Below are 24,748 nucleotides of genomic sequence, written 5' to 3'. Positions count from 1 at the left end.
AATGTTCTATTATGGTATGTTTCTCCTGTGGCTTTGTCTATATTCCAGTATAATACCACGTATTGCCAAGAGTATACAGACTCCAGGTTAAAAACCACCGAAAAAATGACTTCTACCTCTCATTTATCGCTATTTATTTTGGAAGGTGTCATTTTCAGATGTCTCACATTTCATAAAAAAAATTGGTCTCAAAAAGTTGTCATAAATGACAGACCTAAGATTTATACATAAAAATTAAACAATATATGAAGGTTCATTTAGTTCAGTGGTTTTTTTTTTTTTTAAGCAGATACATCTTTTTCCATACAAACTCTTACATGGAAATCAAAAAAGGATTGACAAAGGAGGAACTACTTTCATTAAAGAAGCCTGGAAGGAGCCCTGCTTCTTATTTATACTGTCCCTCTCGCCACGACAGCTAGCCCTAAGACACATCTAAGGGATCTACTGAAGACTGTTTGAAAGCCACTAATCTCTTTCACCCCTCATGATTTACAGTGGTGAGTAGATCAGACAAGGTAAGTGACTTCCTCCAAACTGTTTGGCTGGGTTATTAAAAACAAAACAAACAAACAAACAAACCAGAAAAGCCTTGAGTCCAGGTCTCCTGACACTCATTCAAGTCTGCTTTCATAACTACACTGCAAAGTTGTCTTAAATTACAGTTAGTTTTAGGCGCAGAATGGGCACATGGATTTTTCATGAACCTGTTAGCTTCTGGGATATCTAATGTACACATACACTATCTGTGCTTGAATAAACATCTTAAAAGAATACTTTTCTTTTTATTAACAGCACAGAAGGGCAAGTTGGGGGTATTTCTGTAAAGAAGCAGAAACAAAATAAAAACTTAAGACTCCATAGGATCAGAATACTAGATCCCTCCCCCCCCCCCCCCCGCTGGCTTTATTGAAATAGATAATTAGTTCCTTGTCTTTGCACTATACAATTCAATGAGTTTTTTAAATTATAGTTAGCATACAATAATATGCCAGTTTCAGTTGTATACTATAGTGATCAGGGATCCACATAACTCGCAAAGTGATCACCCCTAATCTAGTATCCCTCTTCCCCCTTACTTATTACACTAACCATCTTCCCCATGCTACACTCTGTATCTCCGTATCTATTCCGCAACTAAAAATTTATACCCCTTAATCCCTTTACATATTTCTTCCCCCCAACACCCCATCTAGTAGCCTCAAAAATATTCTCTGTATCTATGAGTTTATATCCATTCTTACGTTGTTTTGTTCTTTAGATTCCACATGTACATGAAAACATGTGATATTTGTCTGTCTCTATCTGACCCGTTTCATTCTGCACAATATGCTCTAGGCCCATGAAGGCAATCTCTTTTTCCATCCCCTTCCTTTTAGTCTGTGTGTGTCTTTTAATCTGAAATGAGTCTCCTGTAGGCAGCATATGTGTATGTGGGGTGGGGGCATGATGGAGGGGGGCTTTGTTTTCTTATCCAGTCAGCCACCCTATCTTTTGGTTGGAGCACTTAATTCTTTTCCATTTGAGGTACTTCTTGATAACTATGTAGTTATTACGATTCTTTACTCATGTTTTTGGTACATGTTTTTACTTTCTTAAAGAAGTCCCTCCTATATTTCCTGTAATGCTTGCTTGGTGTTAATAAATTCCCTTAGTTTATTTTTGTCTAGGAAGTTCTTTAGTTGTCCTTCGACTCTAAATGATAACTTTGCTGAATAAAATATTCTTGCTTGTAGACCCTGGTTTCATCACGTTGAATATTTTGTGCAAAGTCCTTCTGTGCTGCATAGTTTCTTTTGAAAACTCAGCTGCCAGCCTTATGGGTGCTCCCTGTAGGTAACTGCTTTTCTCTTGCTGCTTTTAAGATTCTCTCTTTGTATTTAACCTTTCGCATTTTAATTATGATGTGTCTTGGTGTGGGCCTCTTTGGGTTCCTGGTTGCGGACCCTCTGAGCTTCCTGGTGTTTTATGTCTATTTCCTTCACCAGGTTAGGAAAGCTTTCCTTCATTATTTCTTCAAACAGCTCTTCGACACCTCATTTTCCTTCAGATACCCCCATGACAGGGATATTTTTACATTTAATAGTGTCCCACAGGCTCCTTAAATGATTACTATAGTCTTGGCTTCTTTCTTCTTGCCATTCTGATTGAGTGTCCTTGGCTTTCCCATCCTCTCTGTAGGTCATTTGATCCTCTTCTTTATTCACTCTTGTTTATTCCATTTAACATACTTCTCAGATGTGTTCTTCCTTTCTGACTGGTTTCCTTTTATAATTTCCATTTCCATTTTTATATTTTTTATCTCTTTGTTGAAGTTCTCACTGAATTCATCTGCGGCTCCTATAAGTTCATTGAGCATATTTATAATCAGTGTTTTGAACTCTGCATCTGTTGATTGCTTGAGTTCATTATTTCTGGAACTCTGTTCTGTTCTCTCATATGGTATCTCTTTGTCTTCCCATTTTGGCTGCCTTTCTGTGTCTATTTCTATGTACTAAGCAAAGCTCTTAAGTCTCCTGGTCTTATTAGTGTGGCTTTGTGTGATAGGTGTGCAGTGGCACAGTCCTGAAAAAGGTTCAACGGCAGGCCCAAATTTAGCCCCAGCCTGTGCCCCTTCAGGGCCACCTGTTAAGATTCAGCAGGAAATCCACAGATGCTATGCTTATAGTTGCGTCAAAAGGTCACACCAGAAACCATGGTCAGCTGCCACCAGTGTGAGTCCTGGCACTGTTCAGCAAGGAGCACTTGATTCCCCAAGGACATACCTGGATGTGGCTTAGGTGGGCAGCGAGTTGGGGGAGGCGGAGCTTCAAGGAATCCACAGATTCTGTGCTTATAGTTGCCTCAAGAGGCCACACCAGAAACTGCTGTCACTTGCTACCAGTGTCTAGGCAAGGGGCACTTGACTAGCTAAGGAAACCTTTGGATGTGGCTTGGGAGGAACCGTGAGTTTGAGAGGTAGAGTTTCAGGGAATCCTCTGGGCGGAGCAACCTCTGTTATCCAGTTTGATGACCTATCAGCTATGGTGGCGCTGTATCCGCACACTGGGAGGTGGAGAGAGCTCAACAAAGGAACTTTGGATACTGCTGGCACTTCTGCACAGAGCAAGTCTCGCTTCCAGCCCTCACGTCGACAACTCAGTGTCCTCCTGTAAGTTCCTGTTGCCCACCAAGCAGCCGACCTGCTGCTGGTGCTGAGAGAAAGCAGGTCTGTCACCACGAGTCTGCTTGCAGACAGAGCCCCTTTAAGAGGCATCCACAGCTACTGGCTGCTGCTGCTATGGCCTCTGTCCTACTCAGCCACTTGAGACTGGATAGCTTCACTTCTTGGTCCTGTCCTACCTCCTCCCATTGCAGGGTGATTTCTTATTTCTCTCCCCAGTTGTGGGGCAAGTTTGTCTAGTTCCCAGGTAACTTTCCTTGCTGTTTGCTTCTTGTTTGTCACAACTTTGATTTGATCACTAGAGGGATGAACAGAGTCTCTATCACCTATGCCATTTTTTTCTCTCTCCTGAATACAAGATTTGATTCTGATTTTCCTTAGACCTATCTCTGCTTTTGGGAGTCTGAGACTGATTAGAATCATATCTGATTTCCATCTCCTACACTATTGCAGACAAGCTAGAAAAAGATCAGATTTAGCAATAAACAAGGAAAAAAATGAGTGTAGAAGTCTGGTAAAAATAAATGAAAAAAATGACACGGATAATTTTAGATAGTATCTGACACATTAGGTTAGGGGAAAAAAATGATCTGAAAGTCAATTAAGATTTTAAAAAATAAATGTAAAAGACATAAAAATCCACAAGACACAAAATATAACTATATAACCATCAGAAAAAGTGATTTTCAATACCATACTATTATCCTAATTCTAAGCTAGAATAAGGGCTTCAGCATTGAGCTTATAAGAACTAAAGCAGTTACCAAGCCTATCAGAAAGAGTCTTCTCTAACTTCTCCCACGACGACGTCTGGGACCCTAGAGTTGCTTGCAAATTTTCTATCTGCCGAAGCAATGGTCTTGTTGTTGATGAAACACTTTGACTCAGTTCCTGGTTTCGATTCTCCGCTTCCTGGAGTCTCTGAATCATGAAATTCTTAAGTCACTAACACTGGCAGCAATAAAAACATTGGCAAACAAACTTTATGAAAAATTTCTGAAAAAAATTATTTCTCCACAATAAAATTACTTTTTAAATTAAATTATTTTCTAATTATTCAATCCTTTAGTTATAGTTAAGTTGCACAAGAGTATCTAAATAAATGCTTCTTTACAAAGTGCCTTCAATCACCTTAAGGTAAAAAAAAAAAAAGAGAGCATCATCCAAACCTCCCTATAGTTTGCCTTCTCATCCAAAAATTTCTAAGTATTTATAAAAACAGATCAATCCGAGTTGCATTTTTTCTCTCTTTCCCTATGCATGTTCACTGAGTGAAAATTAATAGTGACCTAAAAACTGAACACTGTTTATCTGCCCCCACAGAAATCAAAGGCTGATAATTAATAAACCACCTTTTACAAATGAAAAAATACTGACTACACAATAAATCTATCATAATAAAATTATTTTCTATAAAAAAGAATTAAGACTTGGTTCCAACTCTAATATTATTCACCTAAGCCACAAAAATACAGCAAATGATATATATATATAGGGTAATAATCCTCTCAATTCCATGAACATTACCCCACTGAGTCATTTCTTATTTCTAGGAAAATATATCTTGGATATGTGTTTAGGAAAACTGTGACAATACCTGCTGGAGTTCACTGATCTCATGGCGTAAATAATCCTCTTTCCTGGCAGCTGCTTGTTCTGCACGTTGCAGTGCCAGCCTAAGGTCCTGCACCTGCATAAGGAGAACCACTATCAAAAACAATTTCAAACATTATCTATAACTTCCTGCTAAGTACATATTTTGTGTTTTTATTGTTCATATGTAATATTCTATATGATCCAATGAGCTTTAACATATGATTATCACACATCCCTTTTATCAAATAATTCCAAAACTGGAAGTATGTTAAATATGTACTCTATTAGGCAAAAAAAGGATATAAGTATGTGGATGGCACAGTCACTGCCACACAATATGAGGAGAGAAAATGCATCCACAGATGTTTCCAGTGCAGAATGTGATAAAAGCTCTATGAACTATAAACACTCATCCTGAGAATTCACTCCATGGAAGCAGATCACTATTAACATACAAAGATGTTCCCTACACTGTCAGCTAGATTAGCAAAAACACACAACACATTATTCTAAATATCCACCCATAGTAATCTATTTTTGCAAATGTTGCTACATGAATATACCTATTAAAAGTTATGATAAATGTAAGACATGTAAAAACATATAATCTTAAATGATAAAACTATATAATATATAATATCAAGTATAAAAAATAGGTACATGGCAATAAAGATAAGAAAGTAACACACAAAATTGACAGTACTTGTAAAAGGTGATGGTTTCATGAATGGTAGTCCCATACTCTTTCTCCCAATTTTTCTTTAATATTGTTTTAGTGTATTTTAAATTTAAAATATTAAATTTATTTAAAAAATAAATGTAAAAGACATAAAAATCCACAAGACACAAAATATAACTATATAACCATCAGAAAAAGTGTTTTTCAATACCATATCCCAGTGATAGAGTAGCAAAAACATAAGGGGGTGTATAGACAACAGTGTGATTTAGAATATCAAAATATTGAAAACAACTCAAATATCCATCAATAAAAACTGACCGAATAAACAATAGTATATTGATTCACACAATGAAGCATTATAACTGTAAAAAGAAATTTCTTAAAAAGCTCTATGTTCTACTACAGCATGATAACCAAGATATTTTATTTAGTAAATAAAGTAAACTATAAAACAGTATAAATAATAAACTTTATTTTATGTAAGGATGAGGAAGATACAAGTAAATATGTATATAAATGTATATATATATATATATATGCTGGTGGGGGGTACATAAGTAGAAGAAGAGAAAATATATTTTTTCTCACATTTTCAAATAGAAACACTGAAAAAATAAACCAAACACTAATAAAATGGTGACTTATAGGGAAATATAAGGAATGGGGAGGAGCTAATGTTGTCTCAATATGTTTTGTTATATAGTTGTGGTATCATGTAAATGTTTTACATATTCATGCAAAATTAAATCAAAAGTGGACTGGGGTCAATAAGAAAAGAATGGTCTTTTCAGCAAATGGTGCCAAGACAAGTGAATATCCACATGCAAAAGGCCTAAATATGAAAAAAAGATGATAAAACTCATATAACGAAACAAGTGAAAATTTCCATAACCTTTGATTAAGCAACAGCTTCTTAAACATGACACCAAAAGCACAAGTAACAAAGAAAAAGTTGGTAAGGTGGACTTCATCAAAATTTAAAAAACGTTTGTGCCTCAAAAGACACCATCAAGAAAATAGAGGAGTCTACGGCCATGCCACCCTAAACAAGCCCAATCCCATCTGATCTCAGAAGCTAAGCAGGGTTGGGCCTGGTTAGTATTTCGATGGGAGACCACCTGAGAAGACCAAGTATTGTAGGCATAAAAAATGAAAAATAAGGTATTGTAAGCTAACAAGGTCCTTGCAATCTGTTAGTTCAACCAAGGATTGCCTTGCTTAAAAAAAAAACAAAAAACAAAAAACAAAACAAAACAAACAAAAAAAAAACAAACAAAAAAAACAAATAGAGGAACACCTACAGAATGGGAGAAAGTATCTGCAAATCCTACATCTGATAAGGGTCTCGTACAAAGAATATGTAACAAACAATAAAGATGACCCAATTTAAAAGTAAGCAAAGGATGTGAATATTCAAATAAATTTCTCCAAAGATATATAATAGCCAATAAGCACATAAAAAGATGCTCAAAATTAGTCACTGAGGAAATGTAAATCAATACCACAATCAGATACCACTTCATACCTAATAAAAGAGATACATTTGAAAAAAAAAAAGATAATAACAAATATAGGCGAGAATGTAGAGAAATTGAAATCCTCATATATTGCTAGTGGAGAATGTAAAATGTTGTAGCTGCCATGGAAGTTGGTCAGTTCCTCAAAAAGTTAAATATGAGATTACCATATGACCTGGGGGTATATATCCAAGATAGTTTAAATTATATGTTCACACAAAAAATTGTAAATGAATATTTATAGCAGAATTATTCATAAAAGTGTAAAAAAACCAAACATCAATCAACTGATGATTCTATAAGAAAAAGCCAGACATATTTCAAGTTCCATCCTTCATCTGAGGTCCATGGAGTTACATGGATTCTCCTGAAATTATATGCAATACTTAGTATTCATCTGCAATGTGCTTTTCTCTGGTAAGAAGGTCCTTAGGTCTCATAATATTCTCAGATAAAATCTGAAATTCACAAAAATATTAAGCAGTACTGGTACAACGTAAGCACTGTTTTAACAAGTTTATAAAAACACATAATTAAGTTTGGCATAATCCAGTACTCTAAAAAACATGCTCGACAGGATTGTAAAGGAAATAACATATGTACCACTACATAAGGTTTGATTCAAACTAATAGATTCTTCAATTTGTAGAAGCACAAAGATTTAAAAGACTAATTTAAATTCGGCATCCATTGCTTACTTGAATGGCTAATGTTTCTTGCTGCTGACGGGCTTCTTCTTGGACCTTCTCTAGTGCTGCAGAAAGTTCTTCTTTAGCTTTCATTTCACGACTTAGAGCAGCTTCCTGTGCCTCACTATCCTTTGCAGCATTGGCTTTGTGAAGATCAGTAAGTTCTCTTAAAAAATTAGATGGGTAAGTTTATTTAAAATAATATACAGTGAATTACATGGCCACGGTTATGAAATTTCCACAGACTTCCACAATATCCAAAATGAGGAAGAGCTGACCCCATAATAAACACTGACTACAGTGAGGACTGTCTCTGCTGAATAGTTACAAGTCATATACAGCTAAGTTTATAAGCGTTGTTAGTGATAACAGAAAAAGGGTTTTTTCAACATTTGCTCTGTTAATTGATATTCAATGAGTTGGATATTTACTCATTTTCTTACTTGTATGCACTATCAAGAGCAGCCTGAATACTTCTGTTCTTTTCTTCAAGTTCATCTATGTCTACTTGAAGTCGGCCAAGATCCTTCTCTTGGCGTTCAACCACAGAATTTAGTTTTTTAATATTTTCTCTATGTTGTTTCTCAACCTCTTCTTTGCCATCAAGGACCTATATTATTAAAAAGATTAAAGTATTTTTCAATAAGTAAGGCCTTAGTAAATAACTGTATTCCAAGAATCCAAGTGTTATAATAACAAAGAAAAAAACTTAGCATTCATTTATTAAATTGTTGGGAAAATCCTTCCAACATTATGTACCCCAATAAATCATTTAACATGTTTCATAAACCACAGCCAACTGTTCATATACCAAGTAATAGCAATATATATGTAGAGAATGACTAATATTCACCTGTTTTAAATGTTGTAACTCTTCTTCTAGCTCTTTAACTTTTTTGTTCAGCTTTGCAATAACATTTTCATTTTCTTTGTCTTTAGCTCTTAATTTCTTAATGATGTTAGAACTATGCAGCTGCTGTTTTGAAAGTTTTTCTCCTGGAAATGGCAAAAAAATATAAATTCAAATAATAATGATTCCCTAAGAATACAAACAGAATGTTTTATCTAGCCAGTAATATAAAATGACAGAATATTTTTAAAATCACGATACTGTAACCACCAATGTTAAAGTGATTTGAACAAGAGTAAATGATAAAATTACTAGGTGGAAGGATGGTGGGAAACAGAATATTTACAGTCTTAAAGAATCACTTCCACATATTACTTATTAGTCACAAAGGGGAAAAATGTACTTTTTCACTGGAAAAATCTGGCAGTCACCACCTTAACCAAACATTCAGTCTTGGCATCACCAATTGTGGTACAGCCTAACATTATGTATCTACTAATGTAAAGGAATGGCAGGTACACAATATCATATTTATTAGAAATGTGATCTGAATCTAATCATGAAGTAAGCGACAAATTCTTGAACATGGGGCACTCTGTGAATCAACTGGCCTGGACTCTGTAACAAAGTCTTCAATTTTTTGAAGAAGAGCTAACTATCCTAGATTGGTGGAAAACGAAAAAGACATACTGATCGAATGCAATGTATAAACTTTGATTGGGTCTTGGGGCACAACAAATGACCAGCTATAAAAGTATTTTTAGAGATAATTGGAATAAATGATAAAATATATGCTAGAATACACTTGTGAATTAATGCTGATTTTTCTTATGTGTGATTACAATGTGCTTGTGAAGGAAAATGTACTTGCCCTTGGGAGATGCAGACTGAAGAATTTAGGAGTGGACTAAAGATTCAGTGCAATATTTATCAAAACCCCAAGGGCATTTTTCATACATATGCAAAGCAAACAAACAAACAAAATATAAATAAATAAAAACAATCCTAAAATTTATATGGAACCACAAAAGACCTCAAACAGTAAAAGCAATCCTGAGTAAATACAAAGCCAAAGGTATCACATTACCTAATTTCAAAACATATTATCAAGTCACGGCCATCAAAAACATATGGTATTGGTATAAAAACAGATATAGACCGACGGAACAAAAAAAAAAGTTTTGAAATAGATCCACACATTTACAGCCAACGAATCTTTAACAAAGATGCCAAGAACACACAATGGAGAAAGGATAATTTCATTAATAAATAGTACTGGGAAAACTGGATTTCCATATGCAGAAGAATAAAACTGGATCTTATCACATACCAAGTATAAAAATCATCTGAAACTAGATTGAAGACTTCAATGTTAAGACCTGAAATTTAAAACTACTAGAAGAAAATACAAGGGAAAATCTTTTTGACATTGGTCTTGGCAATGATTTTTTGGATATAATCCCAAAAGCATAGGCTACAAAAGTAAAAATAGAGAAGTGTGATTGCATCAAACTAAAAAACTACTGCAGAGCAAAGAAAACAAGAAGAGACAATCTACAGAATTTGTAAGCCATATACCTGATAAGGGATTAATATCCAAAATACATAAAGAACTCATACAACTCAATAGCAAAAAAAATAAATAGCCAATTAAAAAATGGGCAAAAGACACAGTCATTTCTGAAAGGAAGACAAATGGCCAACAGGTATATGAAAAAGTGATCAACATCACTAATCATCAGGCAAATGCAAATCAAAACTACAATGAAATATTCCCTTACACCTGGTAGGATAGCTATTATCGAAAAGGTAAAAGATAAGTATTGGCAAGGATGTGGAGAAATGGGAAATCTTTTATACCACCGGTATAAAACAATCACGTTGTATATCTTAAATATATAGTTTTTATTTATTGATTATATCTCAATAAAACTGAAAAGAAAGATTTTAAGAGTGGAATTTATGTTATCTGTCACTTACTTTCAAAAGGTCTGGCAAAAGGGTAGTATATGTGTGTGCTGAAAGATATGGTGGAGGTATAGCTAGATGTTAATAGTTGATGAATCAAGATAATGAAGCAATCAATTATTTACTATGGTGTGCTTTTGGCTTTGTGTCTTTTAGCTTTTTAGCTGTGAATTTAAAAATACTTCTGGGGGATATGGAAGCAGTATGTAAACACTTCCATATAAAATCAATATTTTCCCTAAAATGAAGTTCATTAACAAAAGAAAACATCAGCCAACCCTGATTAAATTCCAAAATAGTAACATTTGATATTAATATTTTAAATAACTTTCTAGAAAATAATAAAACCATGCACTTATCACTCTCCTAATATTATACACAAAGCAGTTACTGACTTGAAGACATCTTGAGATAAAAATTGTCTTATCAATTTTTCCTTCATTCTTCTATTTTAGTGTTTAGACTGTTTTGTAATTATCTTTGTACTCATATTTCCCTCTCATTAAACTGTTAGCTCCAAAGGGGCAGAAAAAAAAATTGGCATAGATGATAGAGGCTCTGTTCATCCCTCTTGAGACCAAATCAAAGTTGTGACCGAAACAAGGAGCAAATAGCAAGGAAAAATTGCCTGAAATCTAGGTGAACAAGCCATACAATTAGGGAGAAACCTTGGAAATCACCCTGCAATGGCAGAAAGTAGGATGGGGCGAGGAAGTGAGGCTGCCTGGTCCTGAGCGGTCGAGTGGGACAGAGGCTGTGGCAGTGGCAGTAGCAGACACCTCTTAAAGGGGTTGCATCCACAAGCGGACTTTCAAGGTGATAGAACTGCTCGCTCTGAGCACCGGTGCCAGTTCGGCTGCGCAGTGGGCACCAAGGACTTCCAGGAGGACACTCGGTTGTCAAAGTGAGGGCCGAGGCAAGATTCACTCTGTACAGAAGTGCCAGCAGTATCCACTGTTCCTCTGTTGAGCCCTTCACTCTCCCAGTGCACAGACTAATTGCCACTACAGCCCAGATGTCATCAAACTGGATAACAGAGGTTGCTCCACCCAGAGGATTCCCTGAAACTCCGCCTCCCCCAACTCGCTGCCCACCTAAGCCACATCCAGGTATGTCCTTGGGGAATCAAGTGCTCCTTGCTGAACAGTGCCAGGACTCACACTGGTGGCAGCTGACCATGGTTTCTGGTGTGACCTTTTGACGCAACTATAAGCATAGCATCTGTGGATTTCCTGCTGAATCTTAACAGGTGGCCCTGAAGGGGCACAGGCTGGGGCTAAATTTGGGCCTGCCGTTGAACCTTTTTCAGGACTGTGCCACTGCACACCTATCACACAAAGCCACACTAATAAGACCAGGAGACTTAAGAGCTTTGCTTAGTACATAGAAATAGACACAGAAAGGCAGCCAAAATGGGAAGACAAAGAGATACCATATGAGAGAACAGAACAGAGTTCCAGAAATAATGAACTCAAGCAATCAACAGATGCAGAGTTCAAAACACTGATTATAAATATGCTCAATGAACTTATAGGAGCCGCAGATGAATTCAGTGAGAACTTCAACAAAGAGATAAAAAATATAAAAATGGAAATGGAAATTATAAAAGGAAACCAGTCAGAAAGGAAGAACACATCTGAGAAGTATGTTAAATGGAATAAACAAGAGTGAATAAAGAAGAGGATCAAATGACCTACAGAGAGGATGGGAAAGCCAAGGACACTCAATCAGAATGGCAAGAAGAAAGAAGCCAAGACTATAGTAATCATTTAAGGAGCCTGTGGGACACTATTAAATGTAAAAATATCCCTGTCATGGGGGTATCTGAAGGAAAATGAGGTGTCGAAGAGCTATTTGAAGAAATAATGAAGGAAAGCTTTCCTAACCTGGTGAAGGAAATAGACATAAAACACCAGGAAGCTCAGAGGGTCCGCAAACCAGGAACCCAAAGAGGCCCACACCAAGACACATCATAATTAAAATGCGAAAGGTTAAATACAAAGAGAGAATCTTAAAAGCAGCAAGAGAAAAGCAGTTACCTACAGGGAGCACCCATAAGGCTGGCAGCTGAGTTTTCAAAAGAAACTATGCAGCACAGAAGGACTTTGCACAAAATATTCAACGTGATGAAACCAGGGTCTACAAGCAAGAATATTTTATCCAGCAAAGTTATCATTTAGAGTTGAAGGATAGATAAAGAGCTTCCCAGACAAAAATAAGCTAAAGGAATTTATCATCACCAAGCTACTATTTCAGGAAATGTTGGAGAACTTCTTTAAGAAGAAAATATATGTATCAAAAACAAGAATAAATAATGGTAACAACTACATTACTGTCAATAAGTACCTTAAATGGAAAAGAATTAAGTACTCCAACTAAAAGACAGAGTGGCTGAATGAATAAAACAAGATCCCTACATGCTGCCTATAAGAGACTCACTTCAGATTAAAAGACACACACAGACTAAAAGGAAGGGGACCTAGAGAGTACTGTGCTGAATGAAATGGGTCAGCTAGAGAAAGACAAATATTGCATGATTTCACGTACATGTGGAATCTAAAGAACAAAATCAACAACAACAGCGGAAATAAACTCATAGATACAGAGACTATTTACGGGGACACTAGACAGGAGGAGGGAAAAGACAGACAAAAGTAAAGGAATTAAGAGGTACAAATGGATAGTTGTGGAACAGACATGTAGACACAGTGTGTCGCATGAGGAAAGTGGTTAATAATGTAATAAATATGTAAGAGGGAAAAGGGTTCTAGATTTAGTGGGGTGATCACTTTGCGAGTTATGTGGATCTCTGATCACTATGCTATACAAGTGAAACTGGTACATTATTGTATGGCAACTATAATTGAAAAAAGATCTCATTGAAGTGTACAATGTAAACACAACCAACTAATTTTCTATTATATTTCAATAAAGATAAGGGGAAAAAAATCCTGAAAGCTCCTGAAGGACAGGGAGTGTGTTGTATTTATTACTGTATCAAACACAATATCTGACATACTAAGTGTGAAATATTAGCTTAATAAATGAAAAAGAAATATTGGGTAAAACTAATTTTTAAAAATAAAGTGATTGTTTCCAATTGTTCTCAAATACTTACTCTTGAAATTCATTTAAAGTTCAATGACTTAAGCACAGAAATGTTCATCCCACTATTATTTGTAATATTAACATTTTAGTAACAAATGTACAACACAGGAAAACTGTGAGATAAATTATGGTATATCCATACAATAGACTTTAATATAGCCATCAAAAATGGTATCAAAGTATTTAATGGCATAGGGAAATGTAAAAGGGAGATTGCAAATTAGATATATCTTAATTATGTTTAAAATGTATTTACAAGGGACAAAAAGAAATAGTTCCTTATAAAATTGGATTAGAATTTATGTTTTCTTTCTTCATATACTTCCTATTACTTCAAAACTTACTGCAAATAGCAAGTATTGTTCTTTTAACTAGGAAAACTTTAAGAAATGAAAAAGAAAAATTTACTTAAACTTCTTTTCCAAAACTCTCTTCTTTCATATAGTACCTAAACTAATTTTAGTGTCTATTTGTAAGAATTTATGTCATGAAGAATCTTTAATTTCTATAACTACTAATCATAAATCTTTCCATAGAGAAGTGCTCAATAACTGAAAAATTAAAACATGGATATAATGAAAAATTCACTATCAAATGCCAGATGAATACAAAATACCATAGAATATCCAAACTAGAGACTCAGACACTATAAAAACTCCAGAATTATAACCTTCAAATATCTTGGTTTAAATGACAAGCTCTAAAACCTGCTATAAGCTTTCCTCAGGAAGCACAAACTTCTATTTTTCAGGGAGTTATTTTACTTCCCTAGAAACAATATGCTACACATATCTCTGCCTCTATAAATCTTGCTCCCCGTTTTTCCATACACTGTCACCTACCACTTCTGAAATTTAAGGCCAAACCTTCCTTGCTCCAGTATTTTTTTTATTAGGAAGCAACAGCCAGTTATGTTGCAAGTATTTTTCCTATTTATACAATATTTTTCATAATCAATTAAATACGCACCTTCTTCCATTAACCCTTGGATCTGCTCATCTTTCTCTTTCAGTAGGTCTGCAGTTTCACTGCTATTTAATCTAGTCGCAAGTTCTTCTTTTATACTTTTGATTTCCTAATTTTTAAAAAATGTAAATACCATAAAGAATTACTTTTCATTGAAAAAATCTTTTTCATTTTTTTTCCATATTCAAAAAAGTCATCAATAATCATATTGCCGAAAAGTTTTGTTCTGATAAGCCACATTTATTACCTTGGTTAATTAAGACTAAGGAAACAGCTTTGAATATAATATAGAAAACCTGAATTCAGATATAAACAGGTTTTAATATGGAAATGTAAATGAGAATAAGTTAAATTTCAATACCCTTATTGAATATCTCTACATACATTTTCTATAAGCATTACATTTGAAACATTTCAAACACATCCCATCTTCCACTATATGTCTTTACCTCATTAAAATTCACTGCACTTATAAATGTGTTGTAAAATGAGAGAAAAAAACAATTACATAAAGTTTGATCTACTTTAATAAAGCAGAGAGTCAGCAGAAACATGTCAAAGTAGTTTATCTTTTAAAACTAACGGAAAAGTACGTGAAGTGTTCCGAGTTAAAATCTGGTTTTAAGAAATGCTCTGAAACTAAACAACAGGTCATAAAAATTAACATTAGGTATTTAAATCATACTTTGTATACACTATTATTTAATCCTCGCAACATTCCTATAGGGAAGGCACCTGCATTATTCAACTACGCAAATAAGAAAACTAAGACTCAGAAAAATTGAGTAAACTTTGAAGGTCAGAGAGCTTTTAAAGTGGAGAATTATGACTTGAAACCAGGTCCGTGAATCTCAATGTCCATTCTCTAACCACCCACAACATTGCTATCCACTTTCCAACCATCAAAATTTGATTCAAATATCAAGGTCCAGTAAGACCATCGTGTCTTCCACAAAACCATTCTCATTTCCCTGGTCAGAATTCATCCTCTGTGATACCATTCCAAACTGCTTATTCATTTCTATCTATAACTTATTATAGATAAGTACTATAGAGCTGTACTATATAGTACCTTATAGTTGACAACTAGTACTATATAGTTGACATTGTCTTCTACCACTAGAAAAGCAAATTCATCACTTAAGGTAATTACTAAACTTGGTTGGTTACCAATTTCTGAAATAGCCAACTGTTCCAAATTATAAGAATTAGAACAATGGTTCCTAACCAGAAGTAATTTTGCTCCCAAGGAGACATTTAACAACATCTGGCAACATTTTCAATTAGCACAACTGGCATGTGTGGGGGGAGGTGATTGGGGTAGAAAATGGGGAAGGGAGGGTGATACTGTCATCTTTAGGAAGGGGCCTGGGATGCTAATAAACACCCTACCATGTACAGGACAGTCCCATACGACATAAAATTATCCAACTCAAAATGTCAATAGTGCTGAGGTTGAGAAATTCTACATTAGAATAAATCAATATTATGCCTCTAAGAGTCACTAACAATTAGAAATTATTTTAAAATTATTTTGACTTGAATAAGTATATATAATATGTTTGAAGTGGTAGGAAAATAATAAATGAGAGTAAAGATAAATTTTATTTATATAGTGCCATTTAGATTTAAGTATTATTTATTTTGATAGGATTATCATTTACAAAAATTATTTTAGTGATCCTTGTTATGTATCTTGCAAGACCTTATGCATAAGCTATAAAGACATGTACTTCCTTAATATTTTTTAAAATGTCAAAATTGAAGGCGCATCTCAAAAAAATCTATGTCTCTATGGTTTAATATTATTTTAAACTTCTATTACCTTTTTAGCAGCATCTCTCTCTTTGCAGGCTAGCTGAACTTTCTTTTCCGCTTCTGCAATTCTTTGAGTAAATTCATCTTTCAAGGAAGAAATGCTGCTGCTTTCTTCTTTCACTCTGAACATTTCACTAAATTTAAAATACCGAAACTGAGGACACTTGTTTATATATTCCAAAGGTAACAAGATGAGTTCAGTTTGCAAAAGGAAAATAACATTGTCTTCAACACATACATACCTTACTAAAATAGATTGATTTTAGGTCTGTTAACTTTTCAAAGAAAAATCACCTGTTTAAAACACTTCAAAGAAAACCTATTAATAACTGAAAATGTCACAATGTTTGATGTTAAAACAAGAAAGAAAGAAATTAAATTTTTCATTTTTGAATCTTGTGTCACAGTTTACCAATCACCTCTTAAGGTACACCAATACGCATATTTTTTTTAATATCACAGTTTTCTTTAAGCCATGTTTTAAATCTCTAATACTAAAAGATTATAAATAATAAGGAAAAAGAGATTTTTTGTTTTTTTGGAAAACACCTATCTTCAATGCCAAAGATAATATGATAAAGATAATGTGAGGAGAAAAGTAATCTCTAAAGTTAGAACTGAAATGCTATTCGAATTTCAATAATTATAAACAAATCAAATTATAAACCATTTTAATTAAAAAAAAATTTTAAATAATAACCGTGTTTATGAGACTCTATAAAATATGTAAAATTATTCACATTTGTAAAATACTTACTCTTTCAGATTATCATAAGCTTCTTCTAGAAGTGCTTTTTCTTTACTAAGAGATAATAACTGAGCTTCCCTTTTATCGAGTTTCTCATTCAAAAATTCAAGTCTCTGGATAAGGAGAATACACAAGAATCAAACATTTAACTTTAAAAAAACATTTCTATATTCAGGTGATGGGTTAAAAAGGTAACCTAATCACTATCCTAAAAAAAAAAAAAAAACAGTATTAGCTCATAAAAAGAATTAAAAATAATATTGGGAACATACTGGACAGAGTACAAGAAGTCATAATATAGCTAGGAGGAGTACAACCACATAGCAGGTGGGAGTATTAATTAGTAAACTGCTTTGGAAAACAATCTGGCAATATCTAGTTGAAGATCTACATATCCTTTGATGTAGAAAATTCTACTTTTAGGTATGCCTTAGAAGAGAAAACTCTTTCATATATACAGGAACATTTAGAGCTGTTTCTAACAGCAAAAACTTGAGAACAGTATGTACATCCCACCAAAAGAGGGAAATAGATGTAATCGAAAAAGATAAAAGGGCTTCAAAGCCTCTAATAATGTTCTGGGTATCCTAGGTGGGTAGTGGATATATAAACGAGTATGTTTTTCCATATTATTCTTTAACCCCAAAATGTAACATATAACTTTTTTTTAGTATGATACATTGCATTTAAAAAAATAAATTTTAGAAAATCCATAGGCATGCAATTTTAAAATCTCTAGAAAATATCTCTATAAAGTAAACAAAAAGGAATGGTTAGAATATTTTATTCCTTAGGTCCTGCTGAAGCAGTGATAAATACGCATGAAGGGAGAGGAATGTGCCTTTTGCACTAAACAAAAAATTAAGTCTTACCTGATTTATGTCTAATTTAGAAATCACTTACCTTATGAAAATAGTTCAAAAATATCTCACTGATAATAAATAGGAATGGTTTCTAGAAATTCAAACTGCTAGTGAAGCTACAGCATGGCATTTTGTTTGTGAATAATATTAAACCAAGGTAAGAGAATCTTTTTTTTCTTTAACATTAAGCAATTCAATATAGGCACTTACAGGATATTTCATCAAGACATCTTATTTCTCAGAGGAGTTTATTAAAGATGCCAAATTCAATGCAATTTCTATATCAAAAAATCACAAGGAAAACCAAAACTGTGACTTAATGTTAGTTAAAAAATTTACACCACTTTCCTTTTATACTATTAGGTAGAAGCAATTTGTCATTTCTAGCAATGCCTTTATTCACTGAACATTTCCCTTTCTGAAGATAGCTATCAAAAGAAAATATCAAAAATAATATAAAAGATAAAAGGAAATGGGAACAATAACATCAAGAAAAACATTTGTAATTAATCTAAAAACTAAATTTTTAAGATTGCTACAAATAATGTGAACATGCAAAAACTGTTTTGATATAAGAAACCCACATAACAGATTTCTTTTAGCCCCTCTATCTACAAAGAAGTTGAAGATATTTGTTAATATACAAAGACAGTCCTTTGCAAACTGACAAATTAATGAGAATAGTACAACAGAACTGTTAAGATGCTAAGGATTCAATAGCAAAGGCATAAGATGAAAGCTTTTTTAGGTTTAGTTATACTGAAATATCAACCTATGTTACTACAATAGTCACCTTGGAGAAATTTCAAATAATTTATTATTTTTTAATCAGTACAAATTATGATGCATCACTAAATATTAAAAACACATGATTTAATCTCCGAAAGCATATCCAAAATCCCCTTCTACTTTCTACAGTTACCTTGCAAACATCTTCCTTCCCAAAAAGTGCGTCTGACTGACTTTCAGTAGCTTTGCACTGCTCAGCCACCTTGTCTAAGACAGTATGTCCTTCATTTATCGGTGTAGAAGAAACCAAGATATCAGGCTGTTCACAATTAACAGGAGTTGCACTTCGTCCACTTTCTTCCATTTCCATTTCCTCGGTGGGTATTATTAACGTTTCATTTACTTCCTGCTCAGATTTTCCTTCAACAGATTCAACTATTTTGGTCTTTGGAGTTGAAACTATAATAGGTACTAAAGCATATCCCTTGCTTGACAATTCATCATCTGAATTGATTTCACTTACACTTCGGCTATCCAATGACTGTACACTAAACGAGTCTATTCTTTCAAAAGCATCAGAAGAACAGCAACTCTCAGTGAGTTTTTGGAAATCATCTAAACGATTATATTCAGGACAAGCAGATGCTGAGAGAAGCTGAAAAGATGTCTGCATTAAGTGAAGACTTGATTTTGAATCTGTATTCTCTTGTCTCGAACTTGCTGAGCTCTCACTTATTACACTTTCATGATCTAAAACTTCAATATCACTGGTGGTAGAAGTACCTGATGAGAAGGTACTAACAGGAGGAGAGGGTGTATTGCTCTGTCTGTCTTCATGTTTTTGTTCCTTCGGTTCAGAAGCCACGTCCTTTGTTTCTGCTGAAAGAGACTGTGTAGATATATTAGACACATTTTCTCCAGTCGTTTTCACATTAATTATACTCTCAGATACTTTCAAACTTATGGTTGACATCTTTATATCAGATTCTTTATTAACAGTTTCTTCATGTTTGCCTTCAGTTTTAGATGACAGAGTATCTACTGCCAGAGTTTCCCCAGATGATACACAAGGAGAAGGGTCTTTTACTTGTGACTCAGTTGTTTCAGTTCTTCTTGACTGTCCTGTGTGCAAGGATCCCTGTAAGGTGTTTTTCACTTCTTCTTCTAGTCTCTGTGATTTAGCTGGCGGTTTTGATACCACTGGGCTCTTCTGAATGGTCTGTACATCCGTTGGAGAGAGAAAGGCACTGAAGAAAGTTTCAGATTCATCTACTACAGTTCTCTGAACTGGCTTTGTAATTGCTTTAGGAGAGGTTACTGGTTGATTCTGAGGTTCGGTCTTTGATTTTAACCCCCAGGTTGAAGTATCCCATCCTCCACTGACAGGGGGACTTATTCCTTCAACCAAATAAATAAATAAAATAAATAAATTTAAAAAGGATATATATTATATTAATATATTATAATATAAATTAATATAATTTACATAAGTCAATATAAATATTTTTTTAAATCTATAGAATTCAATCTATAATTTGTACCTGTTAAACTCCTTACTTACAACATAATTAATTATTCATAGGTTAACTTTGGGCCTTCAAGAGAAGTAGTGTGGAACTGTTCAAGAGGAACTAGGAATAAAGATAAAAGACTTCTGGCCTACTAGAAGCATGTACATTATTCCCTCCCATAACAAATTAAGAAAGTAATGGTATCTTATAAAACCCATGCTAAGTCCAAAATATATAAGATGCATTTCACGACAGACAGTATCTTCACTTACAGGTCATGTGCAGTCATGGCAAATTGTTGCTACCTTCTGATCAGAGAGTTCCATCTTAATTTTATTCTCGTAACATCAATAAAAAATATAGAGTTGAGTGCTAGACAAGAGGGCAACAATCAAAAACTGAACCCAAAATACCTGTAACAAATGTCCTTTTCCAAAGATCAAAGTAAATTGATGGGAACAGTAACTTCTCAAGGACAAATTCATTTTCATCCACTTAATGACAAGCTCATTCTCCAAGTCCCACTCTCCAAACCCACATTTTATGAGAAAGTTTTATTCTCTTCCAAAATTCCATGTTATGTCAGCAATTAGGTCATATGAATTTCAGAAATGGGCATTTTTATTAGAATTATTGCTTTTTGATATAAATGGCAGTTTACACTAGGATTTTTTTTAAATACTAAGGAGAAAATAACTTTAGAGTGGGAAAAAACAGTATCAGTCATAGAAATATACACTATTAAAAACCCAATGATAAAAAATGGCATAGTCCCTAAAATATTTAAAGCATTTGTTTAAAATTCTGCCCTTTCTAAATTCAAAAGTGGCTGAGCAGAATTATTGTAAGCTATGCCAAATTAGAAGTTGGTGAGGAGAGCACAAGTACCTAAAAGCTCCTAAAAGTCTATCCTTTAAAATGACTTTGGAGGTGTGTAGAAAACTTCAGTTTAGAGGGGCATAGTTTATATCCATTTGTTCATTATATGAAAACAATTATAAGAAATGGAGAAAACCGAAATTAAAGATGAAAATGAACAAGAAAGATTAAAGATGGAACTCTCTGATCAGAAGATAGCAACAATTAGTTTAATTTATTGAGTCATCTTAATGAATTACATAAGTCAAATTTTGACTGTTAGAGAATGTTTTCTATAAATCCTAGAATTATCTGATATCCACTTAAATTACTTCATACTGAAGACTGATAACCTTGTAATGATGGCAATGTAAAACACAGATGACCAACAAACACGTATGGCATTTCATTAAAATCCAAGTCTATTCTGGATAACCTATTTTAAAAAATGAATTATATAGTACAATTCGAGCCCCAGGTTTCATAAAACGAGTATCCTTATATTTAAAACTTACATTGTCTCCTCTAAAGGTCAGTAATTCAAATGTGGGGTACATATGTCAAAGGAAGTTGAGCTACTCCAACAAGGTAAAAATCTTGTAAAAATAATATCATGACATACACGCATGGGCCAAAATGTCTTAAAATGATATACCTCAAATTTAGGTACTGACTTTTTTTCAACGATGTAAAATTAAAATTAAAACCCAGAAAGGAGTAGTCAAGAATAATACTCTTTTCCACGGAGGTCACATGCACCCCAAATCTGGAAATCTTTACCCCACACACCAAAATGCTAAACTTCCTTAGACTTAGAGCCAAAACCAACGGAAGATCGCTGAAAGATTAAGCTCACCTATTTGGAAATAAACTGTGATGCAAGCCCAAAATCTTGTGCCACAGTGTACACGGGTAGTATTTGCAGCATATTCTGCCCCTCACCCGCTGAGTGGCCTAGAAGTTACTTACCCTATCTGGGCCTCGTTTCTGTTAAAAACGGATAAGTGACCCTAACTCAGAAGCTGCTTTGCAAATGAGAAAGCCATAAAAAGCACATTACGCGCTACTAAGCACTAAGTGCTCCCTAAATGTTAGCGACTGTTCCTCCTGTCCCTGATGTACTTCGGTTCTTGGCTCCTGGTCCCAAGAGTGCAGCGATTCCAGAGGGTTGTGACTGGAGCTCTGTCCAGGGAGCGCGTGGGGACAAAACCATCAAATAAAGTCCCTTTCATCTGAGGCCCGCAAAATCCGCACCCAGGGCCACAAGCAACGAGGAACATGGGGACGGATTTTCCCTTGGCAAAAGAGCGAAGACCAAGTTGGAGACAAAATAAACTTATGAGGATGCCCCGGGGAGAAATGACTTCCTAAGAACTCTCTCGTGAGGAAGGAGCCCTGTGTACAACCCCTTCACCTGTTTGTTTACCTCGGAAGAGAAGCCTGCGGGAGCCTAGAACCGCCCCTCTCCTTACCCGGCTCTCCGTATGGAATGGTCTCCGCCCAGGCGCTCGGCTCCTCTTCCTGGATGTCCAGGACTCTGTCGATGGACTTCTGGGCCTGAGACAAGGCCTGTTTAGCGAAGCTGGAGAGCTGGGATGCGTTGAACCAACTCATCTTCCCTCCTCAGCCGACAGTGGGGCGGCAGCACCAAGCGGGAAGGTCGAGGGTCAGGCCGACTGGCGCAGGCCTGGGGAGGGGTGCAGCCTCGCTCCCTCCCTCACTCGACCGCCACTGTCAGCGGGTATCCATGACCCTGTCTCCCCCGAAGCCGGGAGGTTACCCTCACCCTTCCCACAAGATGAGACGAAGAACTGGACTGCGCATGCGCTAGCTTCTTCCACGTACACACCAACCAAATCCCAGTGTCCTGAGTTCCGTCGACAGACGAAAAAACAAGACGAACGTTTACGTCACATCCGGGAGCCAAGTGTTGCCATTAGTTACCGAGGAATGCGGAACAGTTTCTATCGATACTGATGATTACAGGCGTAGCACGGGTCTTCTCAGCCACCCGAAAACTGCAGTTACCAGCAGAGGCTGATTCCTTTGCGAAGAACAAACGAGTTTTCATGTGGGTTCCTTCCTAGAAAATAGCTCACGTACTAAGAGCTAGTGCCTTGCAAGCCATAATGGCAAACAGAGAAATTTGGGATTCGCATTTCGCTTAGCACTTTACCTCGAATATTTAATCATTTCTGTGTTAACTTGGCCTTAAGGAGGAACCTTGAGTTCCGGTTTGCCTAAAAATACTAGATATTGTAAAAAAGACCTGCTCCAACCTGATGGAAGCAAAAAGCCATCTTCCACAGTGAGTTACAAGCTAGAATAAGGTAAAGGCGCGATCTTTCCCTCCCTCACAATACAAGTCTACTCTAGGCCCCAGCCGAAACAAACCTGGGAAGCACTAAGCCTATTACTCTATTAATGTGTATTGTGCATATATTTAAATACAACTTTTGCTGCATGCACTCTTCAAACATTTAGCTATATGAAGAAATCTAATTGGTGGTCTTCCTAATCTAGTCAGTACCTGTTAGCTTTGGCCCCTATAATGTTAAAGATAAAATTCTACCAAATTTAAAAAGCTGTATTTCATATAAAAATCCAATTTCTAGCTGATTTTGAAAAATAAGGATAAGATGGAAGAGTCAGCAGAAGTGGTTGCCCTTTTAACAAATACTTTTCACTCCAGTTTGCCACAGATCTTACTACATTCTCTTATTACACCTTTCCTGCTCTGGTTATTTACCTAACCTGTCTGTCCCTTATATTTGAATACTTTACCCCACTGCAAGGAACCAAGTCATAAGGATTTATTTAAAAAAAAAAAAAAGAAAAAAGAAATCAGATTTAAACTCTGCCTGCCCTTAAGTTTTCTTTCAATAATTTTACTTCAGTAAAAATTTGCATTTGAAACTCTTGCAGTTTACTAAATCTACACATGTAGTACTAAATAATTCAGGTTACTTCAGTTTATCTAAGTAGCTTGAGAAGGGGTTTTGGGGTAGATGAGACTTTTAATTGTACAGTTTTGAGTAAATGACCTAAACTTTCTAAAACTATTCAGCTCTCTGAAGATACTGTTACCTTCTTCACAAGGGTACTTTGAGAATTATTATTGTACCTATATAAAGTGCTGAATGTTAGTTCCTTCATATTCAAAAATTTATACTGAATCTGTAACTAAATATTTTTAAGTAAAGCAGAGAAATTTATCCCATATAATTTTATAATGAAACTTAAAATCATTTGTCAATATGGAGCTAGAAAGAATAAATGAAAATTTAACCCCTTTCTATTCAAAGCTTCTGAATAGAAAACTGCTAAGTCAACAACGAACATTGAAAACACATACATTTTTCCACACTGATACTAAAACTCATTTTACAGTCATCATGCTTGATTTTGTTTTAAGCCTTACCCTGTTTGTGGGGGTTGGGGGGAGGCATTTTAAGAGACCTTAATATAGTTATTCCATTTCATTATTGTTAGGCAAATTAAATCAGTAGATATTTACTGCGGCAAAAGTATTAATTCGGGAATCATTTCATAAATTATATAAATGCCTAACCAATGTCCTGTATACATGAAACTAATAAAATTAATTAAAAAGTTTTAATCTAGGTACAATAAAAATTGTGTTAGTAATTCTGCTACATATTTAAAAATTATTACCAGAGAA

The 24,748-nt window shown here is 34.9% G+C and overlaps 1 protein-coding gene and 1 pseudogene across 1 annotated transcript in view; one reads left to right on the top strand and one right to left on the bottom strand.

Moving 5' to 3' along the window:
* The window catches only part of TMF1 (TATA element modulatory factor 1), a 33,001-nt gene extending 9,124 nt beyond the window's left edge, over positions 1–23,877 (bottom strand). The window contains exons 1-10 of the mRNA XM_016119264.2: positions 22,539–23,877; positions 18,891–20,095; positions 17,115–17,218; positions 16,365–16,491; positions 14,543–14,648; positions 8,501–8,643; positions 8,091–8,257; positions 7,657–7,813; positions 4,761–4,853; positions 3,928–4,084 (exon numbers count right to left, since the gene is read on the bottom strand). Of these exons, the coding sequence (XP_015974750.1) occupies positions 3,928–4,084; positions 4,761–4,853; positions 7,657–7,813; positions 8,091–8,257; positions 8,501–8,643; positions 14,543–14,648; positions 16,365–16,491; positions 17,115–17,218; positions 18,891–20,095; positions 22,539–22,680 (2,401 nt within the window). The 5' untranslated portion in view covers positions 22,681–23,877. The remainder of the gene's footprint in view (positions 1–3,927; positions 4,085–4,760; positions 4,854–7,656; positions 7,814–8,090; positions 8,258–8,500; positions 8,644–14,542; positions 14,649–16,364; positions 16,492–17,114; positions 17,219–18,890; positions 20,096–22,538) is intronic.
* On the top strand, positions 6,466–6,584 carry LOC118602627 (annotated as a pseudogene).
* Positions 23,878–24,748: the final 871 nt, after the last annotated feature.

Source organism: Rousettus aegyptiacus, unplaced genomic scaffold (genome assembly GCF_014176215.1).
Source record: "Rousettus aegyptiacus isolate mRouAeg1 unplaced genomic scaffold, mRouAeg1.p scaffold_m13_p_4, whole genome shotgun sequence".
Classification (NCBI taxonomy): domain Eukaryota; kingdom Metazoa; phylum Chordata; class Mammalia; order Chiroptera; family Pteropodidae; genus Rousettus; species Rousettus aegyptiacus.
Note: the sequence above shows the minus strand (reverse complement) of the source record. Positions and strands in the feature narration are given on the sequence as shown.